We start from the raw sequence: 13575 nt of genomic DNA, 5'->3' as shown, positions 1-13575 counted from the left end.
CTTGTAAAAAGTAATGTTCCAGATATCCACAATACATATTATAACATTATTCCATATTATTCATATCCACAAATCCATTCATATCCACAAATCCATTCATATCCACAAATCCAAGGCGCTTTACACAGATTGTGCATCACATTCACCCATTCACACACACACACATCCACACACCGATGGCGGAGGAAACCATGCAAGGCACCAACCAGCACATCAGGAGCAATTAGGGGTTCAGTGTCTTGCTCAAGAACACTTCCACACTAACTCTGGGGGAGCCCACAGGGTTCAAACTGGCAACCTTGCGGACGGTTCCCAGCCACTCTACCCCTCTGAGCCACAACCACCACCACCATAAGTGATGGTGGCTTATAACAGATGTATAGCATGTTACGTAGACAGCACTAGAATTTCATTGTATGTAGTCATAGCACTTTATAGTACATAAGTATAGTATATATGTATAGTTTATATAGTTTCATTATAAAGATATTCCACTGTTACGTTCTTAGTTTACGCATGTTTCTTGATAACTATACTTTTTATGTATGTGATGTATTGCCATGCTTTTTGTTCTTGCTTAATGTAAATCGCTCTGGATTAAGAGCGTCTAGCTGCTAAATGCCTAAATTGTAATTCGCTCTGGATTAAGAGCATCTGAATGCCTAAATTGTAATTCGCTCTGGATTAAGAGCATCTGAATGCCTAAATTGTAAATCGCTCTGGATTAAGAGCATCTGAATGTCTAAATTGTAAATCGCTCTGGATTAAATTTAAGAGCGTCTGCTAAATGCCTAAATTGTAAATAGCTCTGGATTAAGAGCGTCTGCATAAATGCCTAAATTGTAAATAGTAAGTGCCTTACAGCAAACTGTACGGGTGAAATCAAAGTACCCCATGCTGCCACCCCCAGTCCCAGCCTGTCCCCGGCTCCGTGCTCCTCGCCTCGCCTCGCCCGCCCCTCCCTCCCTCCTCCTCGACACGGCAGGCTGAGGCAGGCAGCATGGCGAACACCAGCAGCGACGCCGATCAACAGCAGCAGCAGCAAGAAGAGGAAGAACAAGGAGAAGACCAGCAACAACAGCAGCAGAGAGAATGCGAGACGGAGGGCTGCGGCAAGGAGGCCAAGCTGCAGTGTCCCACCTGCATCAAGCTACACATCCCGGGATCCTACTTCTGCTCGCAGGTCGGTGGTGGTGGTTCTGGTCCTACTGGGCTTTATTTTGAAATTTTGATTTTTTTTTTGTCTTCTTTCTGAAAGGCGTCATAAAAACGCATCATAATGACCATCAATAAGGCCCCATGGCAGCCAGAAGCACTGCTTCATACAACACACACACACACAAACACCCATCCGCCAGACGATCGAACGTTACGGTCGGGAGCTGTTCTATTCGCGTTGAAAAAGGCACGTCCGGTCTAGAACAGGATACGGAAACGTGTGTGTGTTTTGTCGTGTGTGTACGTGGGGGGAGAGCACCGGATGCGGTGGGCGGGGCTCCAGGCCGGACATGGAGGAAGCGAGCAGTAAACGGGAAAGGGGAAAGCACGTTTTCCACCGGTTCTGACTGGAGGAATACATAAGGCTCGTCCATGAAATCATAACGACATCAATAAAAAGAGCGGCTCTACGAAGCCATAACAAGAGCGTTAACGTTGTTAGCGTGTATGTAGATCTGTTATCTGTCTGTCTGAGGGGGGGGGGAGAGCCATATCATTTAGGTTAATAACAGCACCCCAAAACTCCACTTAACCTCAGCCCCGGGTGGGTGGGGTCGTCACGCCGACATCGGTTACCCCGACAAATTCGGTAGCTCCTGGGGGGTTACCGTTTTATGATGAATTGAACATGAAGGTGGACCCTCTTGTAAACAAGTGCTTTATGGTGTCGTCCGCTCACAGTTAACAGTCTTTGTATTGAGTTGTGCTTGACATGTACTGTAATTCTGCAAAACTGTTAATATAAATACTTCAATCAATCAAAACGCTGCTGTTGTAAGGTGACAGCAGAGCGGAGTCACAGGATACGACGGGTCACCAGTGTCGGTGTAGCAGCCATGGAGGAATCAGTCAGTCCTGCTTTAGGCTCTGATTTCTGCTCCTTTTCTGTCTTTCTGAGGCAGATGGATCGCTATAACCCAGTTAGACCCATGAGCTCCATTCTACAAAATAATGTCTTCTAAATCCTGACAGTTTTCTGAAAAACCCTATGTTTCTATGTCAGTCGTTCTCATACTATTTCATGTCAAGGACCCCTAGAATTATCTGTATTTGGCCTTCGACCCCCATCTGAAAATATGTTGTTCCAGGGACCCCCCTCCCAGAAGCAAAGATTTGAGTTAAAAACGTTCACTGTGAAAGAATATATAATCAAATTTGTGCCACATTTTCATGATTTGCGTAGCGCGGCACTCGGTGCCGCGCTATGAGCTTGTAGATCTGCTATTTTTCAATAGCTTAAAGTATAACATAATGCTTTAAAACACCAAAAGGGGGTTCCCGTCCAGAATGGGCTAAAGGTCCAGGGCAGCCTGACCAGACACACGAGGGTGTGAATAATTTGTTTGGATTGGATCCCAATACGGTGTAATGGTAAACTAAAGTGTAAAAGTTTTATGCGTGAGTGTGACAGCCAACATACTCCAGTCCAATCCACGCTCTCTCTCTCCATGGCCTCCATGGCCTCCATGGCCTCCATGCCCCAGGGCCAGCCATGAAGGGCTCCTGTTTCCCACTGGCTGGGACAGATATTTTTACACCCCGTTTGGTGTGTGTGTGTGTCTGTGTGTGTGACTGTGTGTGTGTCTGTGTGCGTGTGTGTGTGACTGTGTGACTGTGTGTTTGGGGACGCAGATTCTCATGCAGGGCTGTCATGAGTCACGATTACAAATTTAAGTTCATAATTTGTCACACAAATAATTGGAATTAAGTGTGTGTGTGTGTGTGTGTGTGTGTGTGTGTGTGTGTGTGTGTGTGTTGCATTTAACATTTCAACATTACAATTTGCATTTCTGTTTAGGCATCGTAATCACACATTGCACATGTAGGGCAGAGCTATATATGACACAACTTAAATATACAAATACCTCACTGTAAAATTGTGCATACTGTTGTCTTTAATTGGACATGGTGGACCGTGTTGTAAACCAGCTTTATCAGAGTGTCGTCCACAGAGCGGTGACGGTCTCTGTATTGAGTTGTGCTTTCATGTGAAATATGGACCCATTCGGCAAACTGTTAATACATACTTCCATTTCCCAAAAAACGTACAAAGTAGCAGAAATAGTTAATCTGCAAGCTTAACAACACAACACGTGCTGTGAGCCTGTAGATCTGACATCATCACATTTGTGATGACGGCATTGGCCGTTTTAGCCCAATGAGTGTTTTTCTTTTGCAAAACTAATGTTTGAAATGGATTCAGCATCATGAAAACCCCCTAGTTTGACATGCTACATAAATAAAGCATGATGAAATTTTGAATATGTTGCCTTCTATAGGTTGTTAATGGTATGGTCACAGATTATGCCGATTTATGAAAATTGCTCAACATATGCAAGTTAGCATCCGGCAGTTTCTACATGCTGGGGACCCATACTAAACATTTCTAACATAAAACCTTGGTGTACTCAACATGTCCGGGTTCACAATGGGGCTCTATGGGCTGTCTACTAGACTAATATAGAGTCATGTGACACTTATACATATTATAATATAATATGTTTAAGTGTATACATATTATAATATAATATATACATGTACCGGATCGCTTCCCACTGTTTAACCCATGTAGACCTGATGAGGACGATTCTAAAAAAATGTCTTCAAAATCTGGACGGTTTTCTGAAAAACCCCTGTTTCTACGTCAGTCGTTCTCAAACATTTTCATGTCAAGGACCCCCAGGATTATCTGTATTTGGCCGCCGACCCCCATCTGAAAATATGTTGTTCCAGGGACCACCTCCCAGAGGCAAAGATTTGAGTTAAAACGTTTGCTCTGAAATAATATATATTCAAAGATTTGCACCACATTTTCACGATTTTTCAAAAATAGCAGATCTACAAGCTCGTAGCGCGGCACTCTGTTGCCGCGCTACGAGCTTTCAATAGCTAAAGTATAACGTAATGCTTAAAACACCAAAAGGGGTTCCCGTCCAGAATGGGTTAATATACATTTTGACGAATGATACATTTAATATTGTGGTACCCAGTGGAGGCTAGTAGTAGCAGTACTTCTGCCTTTGATGAGTGATTCTCAAAGTGGAGTCTGGGTCGCTCGGGGGTTCCTTAAAGGGGCGTTCCAATAAACCAATTGGACCCTTTTAGTCTGTAACTCTGGCATTGTTACAAATTATTGGGGGTCATTCATTGCAATTAAACTAATCTTGAGAAGCACACTGGGTGTGTGTGTGTGTGTGTGTGTGTGTGTGTGTGTGTGTGTGTGTGTGTGTGTGTGTGTGTGTGTGTGTGTGTGTGTGTGTGTGTGTGTGTGTGTGTGTGTGTGTGTGTGTGTGTGTGTGTGTGTGTGTGTGTGTGTGTGTGTGTGTGTGTGTGTGTGTGTGTGTGTGTGTGTGTGTGTGTGTGTGTGTGTGACGATTCTAACAAATGTCTTCTGAAAAACCCCACAAGCTCGTAGCGCGGCACCTTGTAGATCTGCTATTTTTAAATAGCTAAAGCATAACATAACGCTTAGAAAACAAATGGGTTCCGGCCCAAAATGGGTTAATTGAAGTCATCAATTCATCTAAAATGAATCCATATATTGATAATGATGATAATGATATGGATAAGGATCAATAATCAATCCATATTTATGGTACAAATATAGCTGATCTGCACACTTAACAAGATGTTGCGATGTGACGCGTTGTAATGAGCTTTTTGATTGGCTATTTTAGCCCTTTTTAAAACTAGGGCTTAAATGACTGATTCCTACTGTATTCTTGTACGTTTCATAAGTTGTCATTTGATTTAACCCATTCTGGACGGGAACCCCTTTTGGTGTTTTAAAGCATTATGTTATACTTTAGCTTTTGGAAAATAGCAGATCTACAAGCTCATAGCGCGGCACCGAGTGCCGCGCTACGAGCTTGTAGGTCTGCTATTTTTGAAAAATCGTGAAAATGTGACGCACATCTTTGAATATATATATATTCTTTCAGAGCCAAAGTTTTTAACTCAAATCTTTGCTTCTGGGAGGGGGTCCCTGGAACAACATATTTTCAGATGGGGTCGGCGGCCAATTACAGATAATCTTGGGGGTCCTTGACATGAAAATGTTTGAGAACCACTGACACAGAAACACAGGGTTTTTCAGAAAACTGTCAGGATTTAGAAGACATTTGTAGAATCGTTCCCAGGTCAAAATGGGTTAATGATTAAATACCGTAATACTATGGCATTGATTGATTGAATATCGACGCTACAAATTGCACAACAATACAGCATGTACAATTTAACGCAGGTAAATTCTGAAAGGATAACTCACACAGCCCAGAGGGTTTTGTGCTAACAGCTAAAAGCGTTTGGGAGCCACTGCTTCTCATTTACACTTTTAGACCTGAGGACGATTCTACAAATGTCTTCTAAATCCTGACAGTTTTCTGAAAAACCCCATGTTTCTATATCGGTGGTTCTCACAGGGTTAAACCCCATGTTTCTATATCATTGGTTCTCAAACAGTTTCATGTCAAGGACCCCCAAAAATATATGTAATTGGCCGCCGACCCCCATCTGAAAATATGTTGTTGTTGTTGTTCCAGGGACCCCCCCCCCAGAAGCAAAGATATGAGTTAAAATGTTTGCGATGAAAGAATATATATTCCATGAATTGCACACATTTTCATGACTTTTAAAAAATAGCAGCAGACCTACAAGCGAGTGCCGCGCTATGAGCTTGTAGATCTGCTATTGTTCAACAGCTAAAGCATAACATAGTGCTTTAAAACACCAAAAGGGGTTCCCGCCCTGAACGGGTTAAGACACTATTATCATGGGGCGGCTGTGGCTCAGGAGGTAGAGCAGGTCGTCCAATGATCCCTGAGTCGGCGGTTCGAATCCCGGCTCCTCCTCCTCCTGTCCACATGTCGAAGTGTCCTTGGGCAAGACACTGAACCACTGAACCCTACATTGCCTCCAATGAGTCGGTCGCTGTGAGCTTGCCACCATTGGTGTGTGAATGTGGGAAACGAGGACGCTGGCGTTGACTGTTCGCCGCTTCACCTCCCAATGTATGAATGAATGAACCTTCACCTCCCAATGTATGAATGAATGAACCTTCACCTCCCAATGTATGAATGAATGAACCTTCACCTCCCAATGTATGAATGAATGAACCTTCACCTCCCAATGTATGAATGAATGAACCTTCACCTCCCAATGTATGAATGAATGAACCTTCACCTCCCAATGTATGAATGAATGAACCTTCACCTCCCAACGTATGAATGAATGAACCTTCACCTCCCAATGTATGAATGAATGAACCTTCACCTCCCAATGTATGAATGAATGAACCTTCACCTCCCAATGTATGAATGAATGAACCTTCACCTCCCAATGTATGAATGAATGAACCTTCACCTCCCAATGTATGAATGAATGAACCATTGTAAAGCGCTTTGAGCACTTGGAAAAGCGCTATAAAAATGCAATTCATTATTATCATTGCCATGTTTCTCTTCTCCAATGAAGTGTGAATCCTAAAATCTCACGTTGCATTTTCTCTTGTCTGTCTTGGTTCTGCAGGAATGTTTCAAAGGGAGTTGGGGAACTCATAAGCAGCTGCACAAAAAAGCAAGTACGTATTTCCCACAGTCACTATGACTCCTCGCTGTAAATGAGTCAGGTATGTACTGTACCGCCCACGTACAGTCATGACACCTGGTACTTGTTTAGACCGCTGGTTTCCAAACACTGGTACAGGTACGGTCGCCCCTAAACCACCTCGCCCCTCGATCTTTCCGCCGACCTCACGCCGGCCGCTCGGTGCGGCGGTTCTTGTATTCCTTATTTTGTTTTACTGAGAATAAGGTTAGAAATAAGTTTATGTTTAGACATAGTTTTACTGAGGTTAAGGTTAGGAATAGAGCACCGAAGTCCTGACGTCACTGCCCTCTACTACCAGTAGAGGGCAGTGAGCGCCATGGTTCATGTATCTTTTTATAAGCATTGTACTCTCCATAGGGGGATTTTAGATCGCCTCATATAAGAACTGTGTTTGAAAAATAAACCGATCACCCCAGCCTTTTCACTCATATGGATATGAAGCATCGACTGAAGGTGGAAATGTACAAATATACCCAAAGAGTAACAAAATAAGCGTTAGAAACGAGCCAAACAACCCAGAGACTACATTTCCGGGTAGGCTGCTTCTGCCCGCAGCCCGTCGCACAACAGAAACTGAACGTTAATTACGTTTATTTTTATTTTTATTTTATTGATATATAATGTATCGTGGTTAGTACGAGTCGAGTCACCACCAGCTGAGCTTACGTCAACGAGGAATCTCAGGAACGCAATATGTTGACAGCTGGGCGTGACGTATATGCTCAGCGACATTGCATTCATATGTAGTTTCAAGGCTTTTGCGGTCACATTAATTCCATTTTCTCTAGAAACTGGCTGTATCAAATATGAATGGACATCATTAACGACGCACAGCCACTCCCCTGACAGAAACGCTGAGGTGGTCGGTTTATTTTTCAAACACAGTTCTTATATGAAGCGACCTAAAATCCCCCTATGGAGATTGCGATGCAAATAAAAACATACATGAACCTGTGTGTTGGTGCCCTCTACTGAAAGTGACGTCAGACTTCGGTGCTCTATAGGGTTAGGTTTAGACATAGTTTTACTGAGGTTAAGGTTAGGAATAAGGTTAGGTTTAGGCATAGTTTTACTGAGGTTAAGGTTAGGAATAAGGTTAGGTTTAGGCATAGTTTTACTGAGGTTAAGGTTAGGAATAAGGTTAGGTTTAGACATAGTTTTACTGAGGTTAAGGTTAGGAATAAGGTTAGGTTTAGACATAGTTTTACTGAGGTTAAGGTTAGGATTAAGGTTAGGTTTAGTCATAGTTTTACTGAGGTTAAGGTTAGGATTAAGGTTAGGTTTAGTCATAGTTTTACTGGACTTAAGGTTAGGTTTAGACATAGTTTTACTGAGGTTAAGGTTAGGATTAAGGTTAGGTTTAGACATAGTTTTACTGAGGTTAAGGTTAGGATTAAGGTTAGGTTTAGTCATAGTTTTACTGAGGTTAAGGTTAGGATTAAGGTTAGGTTTAGACATAGTTTTACTGGACTTAAGGTTAGGTTTAGACATAGTTTTAATGGGGTTAAGGTTAGGTTTAGACATAGTTTTACTGGGGTTAAGGTGAGGTGCAAATCAAGCTTGTTTTGAGCAAAACATGAGAAATCCAAGATATTTTTATTCTAAAAACTGCGTTCATTTCTGTTTTTTACGAGGGCGTACAGAACACGGTCGTGAATTTGTGAACCAAAATCAATTCATATTATTTGTAATGTCAGGAGTTGAGGCATTACATTTTGTTTGTCGGTTCTACAGATATACATATTGTGGAAATAGCAGATCTACAAGTTCACAACGCCAATGCGAGGCACTCAATAACTGTAGCCTCCTTATTTGACAATTCTTATTTTGTTTTTTTATTATTTCTTTATTCTTATTTCTTTTTTTTATTCAATTCTTATTTATTCTTGTACAGTTTGGCCAATGTTTGAGAAGTTTTTTATAGTATAGTGTGTTGATTACTTGAGATGCAGTCATGTTCTTCTTTTCTCTTTTGCGTTATTAATGTGTGTGCGTGCGTGCGTGCGTGCGTGCGCCTGTGTATGTGCGTGCCTGTGCGTGTGTGTGTGTGTGTGTGCGCGTGCCTGTGTGTGTACAGAGGAGGTCTCTAGTGAATGTCAGAACTGCGTGGAGAAGGACACCAACACAGACCCATGGCCAGGATACCACTTCACAGGGAAACTACGGCCTCACTATCCCCTGGTGAGTTGTCTAAACTACAGCCTCACTATCCCCTGGTGAGTTGTCTAAACTACAGCCTCACTATCCCCTGGTGAGTTGTTTAAACTACAGCCTCACTATCCCCTGGTGAGTTGTTTAAACTACAGCCTCACTATCCCCTGGTGAGTTGTCTAAACTACAGCCTCACTATCCCCTGGTGAGTTGTTTAAACTACAGCCTCACTATCCCCTGGTGAGTTGGTTAAACTACAGCCTCACTATCCTCTGGTGAGTTGTTTAAACTACAGCCTCACTATCCCCTGGTGAGTTGTTTAAACTACAGCCTCACTATCCTCTGGTGAGTTGGTTAAACTACAGCCTCACTATCCCCTGGTGAGTTGTTTCCCAAACCTGTTCATGTCAAGGACCCCCACATTGAGACTAATGAGCCCCGCGGACCCCCATTTGAAAACGCATGCCAGGGACCATAGCGCGGCACTCGGTGCTGAAAAGCTGTGGTACCATAACGGTCTGAGGACGAGCCAGGGCTTAACGCCACGGACCGGGGACGGGCCTGGGTCTCTGGCGGTAACACCGTCACCCAGTGCTTAATTTGTAAATCATTAGGTGTTAAGTGTACAAATGGTCCATATTTAGGAACCAAATGGACCCTTATGGGTCTGTAACTCAGAGAGTGTACAGATGGAACCAAATGGACCCTTATGGGTCTGTAACTCAGAGAGTGTACAGATGGAACCAAATGGACCCTTATGGGTCTGTAACTCTGAGAGTGTACAGATGGAACCAAATGGACCCTTATGGGTCTGTAACTCAGAGAGTGTACAGATGGAACCAAATGGACCCTTATGGGTCTGTAACTCAGAGAGTGTACAAAGGTGTGGGTGAGAGTGTGAGAGAGGTGAAAGTGTACAAATGGACCCTAATGGGTCCATTTGGTTCCATTTGTACTCTCAGAGTTAAATTAACATCGATTTTACAACATAAATTGGGGGGTCCTAGAGATAGAAATGCCATTAAATGGGGGTCCGTAGACTAATGCATGTCAAACTGGGGGTCCTTGAAATTAAACGTGTTGAGAATCACTGCTAGAGCCGTAATGATCTTCTCTCATGGGGGTCCCTCCCTGGCATACCTTTTTCACATGGGGGTCCGTGGGTCTAATGAGTGTCAATGTGGGGGTCCTGGACCCCTAGAGTCAATGTGGGGGTCCGTGGGTCTAATGAGTGTCAATGTGGGGGTCCTGGACCCCTAGAGTCAATGTGGGGGTCCGTGGGTCTAATGAGTGTCAATGTGGGGGTCCTGGACCCCTAGAGTCAATGTGGGGGTCCGTGGGTCTAATGAGTGTCAATGTGGGGGTCCTGGACCCCTAGAGTCAATGTGGGGGTCCGTGGGTCTAATGAGTGTCTATGTGGGGGTCCTGGACCCCTAGAGTCAATGTGGGGGTCCGTGGGTCTAATGAGTGTCTATGTGGGGGTCCTGGACCCCTAGAGTCAATGTGGGGGTCCGTGGGTCTAATGAGTGTCAATGTGGGGGTCCTGGACCCCTAGAGTCAATGTGGGGGTCCGTGGGTCTAATGAGTGTCAATGTGGGGGTCCTGGACCCCTAGAGTCAATGTGGGGGTCCGTGGGTCTAATGAGTGTCAATGTGGGGGTCCTGGACCCCTAGAGTCAATGTGGGGGTCCGTGGGCCTAATGAGTGTCAATGTGGGGGTCCTGGACCCCTAGAGTCAATGTGGGGGTCCGTGGGTCTAATGAGTGTCTATGTGGGGGTCCTGGACCCCTAGAGTCAATGTGGGGGTCCGTGGGTCTAATGAGTGTCTATGTGGGGGTCCTGGACCCCTAGAGTCAATGTGGGGGTCCGTGGGTCTATTGAGTGTCTATGTGGGGGTCCTGAACCCTGCTGTTGTTCTGCTGCAGACCACCATGAGGCTAGTACCTGGAGACATCCAAAGACCAGACTACGCAGACCACCCACTAGGTAAGGTGTGTGTGTGTGTGTGTGTGTGTGTGTGTGTGTGTGTGTGTGTGTGTGTGTGTGTGTGTGTGTGTGTGTGTGTGTGTGTGTGTGTGTGTGTGTGTGTGTGTGTGTGTGTGTGTGTGTGTGTGTGTGTGTGTGTGTGTGTGTGTGTGTGTGTGTGTGTGTGTGTGTGTGTGTGTGTGTGTGTGTGTGTGAGAGTCAGTCAGTCAGTCAGTCAGTCAGTGACTGTCAGTCAGTCACATACCCCCACCAGCTCTGCTGTTTTATCTCCTACCAGGACCTCTAGTACTGAGGCGTTTTCACTAATAATAGGCGGAGAATGGGTTAGATATCATTTTGCTCTTAAAATTCCTATTAACTTACATGAGTCAAACATTGGATTACTGGCGCTGGAAAGCGACATGAATCCAAGGCTTCGTGGGGTTAGGGTTAGGGTTAGCGACATGAATCCAAGGCTTCGTGGGGTTAGGGTTAGGGTTAGCGACATGAATCCAAGGCTTCGTGGGGTTAGGGTTAGGGTTAGCGACATGAATCCAAGGCTTCGTGGGGTTAGGGTTAGGGTTAGGGTTAGCGACATGAATCCAAGGCTTCGTGGGGTTAGGGTTAGGGTTAGCGACATGAATCCAAAGCGACATGAATCCAAGGCTTCGTGGGGCTAGGGTTAGGGTTAGGGTTAGCGACATGAATCCAAGGCTTCGTGGGGTGAGTCATTGATGGGGGAGAAAAAACTGTTTTAAAAATGACTGAAGTTATTTTATAAGGCCTATAGTTATTTTATAAGGCCTATAGTTCACACTGGCACTTCAATAAGGATGTTATTTTATAAGGCCTATAGTTATTTTATAAGGCCTATAGTTCACACTGGCACTTCAATAAGGATGTTATTTTATAAGGCCTATAGTTATTTTATAAGGCCTATAGTTATTTTATAAGGCCTATAGTTATTTTATAAGGCCTGTAGTTATTTTATAAGGCCTGTAGTTATTTTATAAGGCCTGTAGTTATTTTACAAGGACTGTAGTTATTTTATAAGGCCTGTAGTTATTTTATAAGGCCTGTAGTTATTTTATAAGGCCTATAGTTATTTTATAAGGCCTATAGTTCACACTGGCACTTAAATAAGGATGTCACGTTGATGGGAGCCCACAGAATACTGGATGGAGTATTTTTAGGGGAACGTCAGGCCTGACGGTTCTATTTCTGTAGCGTGTGAGAGGATTGCACTGGAGCGGCCAGGATTTCAATACAGTCTGTCGGGAAGCTAACCTTGTATCTCCATATTACAACTTTTTTTGTACATTTTTGTTAGTTAATGTACTTTGTCGTATAACAGTTTTGCACAAAAGTAGCAAAAAAGAAAAGCCTATAATTATAAAAATAGACATTATGTATAAAGGCTAGATGGCCCAGTGCATTGTGGGATGTGTAGTTCTGTGAACTCTACCAGCCCACAGACATTATGTATAAAGGCTAGATGGCCCAGTGCATTGTGGGATGTGTAGTTCTGTGTACTGTACTCTACCAGCCCACAGACATTATGTATAAAGGCTAGATGGCCCAGTGCATTGTGGGATGTGTAGTTCTGTGTACTCTACCAGCCCACAGACATTATGTATAAAGGCTATATGGCCCAGTGCATTGTGGGATGTGTAGTTCTGTGTACTCTACCAGCCCATAGACATTATATATAAAGGCTAGATGGCCCAGTGCATTGTGGGATGTGTAGTTCTGTGTACTCTACCAGCCCATATACATTATGTATAAAGGCTAGATGGCCCAGTGCATTGTGGGATGTCTAGTTCTGAGTACTCTACCAGCCCATAGACATTATATATAAATGCTAGATGGCTCAAGGCGGAGTCTCTGACGTAGTTCACCCGGCGGCCATCTTGCTGAGGGGCTACAGTACAGTACAGTACAGTACAGTACAGTACAGTACATCTTGCTGAGGGGCTACAGTACAGTACAGTACAGTACAGTACATCTTGCTGAGGGGCTACAGTACAGTACAGTACAGTACAGTACAGTACATCTTGCTGAGGGGCTACAGTACAGTACAGTACAGTACAGTACAGTACAGTACAGTACAGTACAGTACAGTACAGTACATCTTGCTGAGGGGCTACAGTACAGTACAGTACAGTACAGTACAGTACAGTACAGTACATCTTGCTGAGGGGCTACAGTACAGTACAGTACAGTACAGTACAGTACAGTACAGTACATCTTGCTGAGGGGCTACAGTACAGTACAGTACAGTACAGTACAGTACAGTACAGTACAGTACAGTACAGTACATCTTGCTGAGGGGCTACAGTACAGTACAGTACAGTACAGTACAGTACAGTACAGTACATCTTGCTGAGGGGCTACAGTACAGTACAGTACAGTACAGTACAGTACAGTACATCTTGCTGAGGGGCTACAGTACAGTACAGTACAGTACAGTACAGTACAGTACAGTACATCTTGCTGAGGGGCTACAGTACAGTACAGTACAGTACAGTACAGTACAGTACAGTACATCTTGCTGAGGGGCTACAGTACAGTACAGTACAGTACAGTACAGTACAGTACAGTACAGTACAGTACATCTTGCTGAGGGGCTACAGTA

The 13575-nt window shown here is 43.9% G+C and overlaps 1 protein-coding gene across 1 annotated transcript in view; it reads left to right on the top strand.

Annotated features, from left to right (window-relative positions):
• The first annotated feature begins 890 nt into the window (after positions 1–890).
• Positions 891–13575, top strand: part of metap1 (methionyl aminopeptidase 1) — a 38665-nt gene continuing 25980 nt past the window's right edge. Inside the window, exons 1-4 of the mRNA XM_079527686.1 lie at positions 891–1183; positions 6745–6796; positions 8903–9006; positions 10901–10961. Coding sequence (XP_079383812.1) covers positions 1001–1183; positions 6745–6796; positions 8903–9006; positions 10901–10961 — 400 coding nt within the window. The 5' untranslated portion in view covers positions 891–1000. The remainder of the gene's footprint in view (positions 1184–6744; positions 6797–8902; positions 9007–10900; positions 10962–13575) is intronic.

Source organism: Electrona antarctica (assembly GCF_951216825.1).
Source record: "Electrona antarctica genome assembly, chromosome: 18".
Taxonomy (NCBI): Eukaryota; Metazoa; Chordata; class Actinopteri; order Myctophiformes; family Myctophidae; genus Electrona; species Electrona antarctica.
Note: the sequence above shows the minus strand (reverse complement) of the source record. Positions and strands in the feature narration are given on the sequence as shown.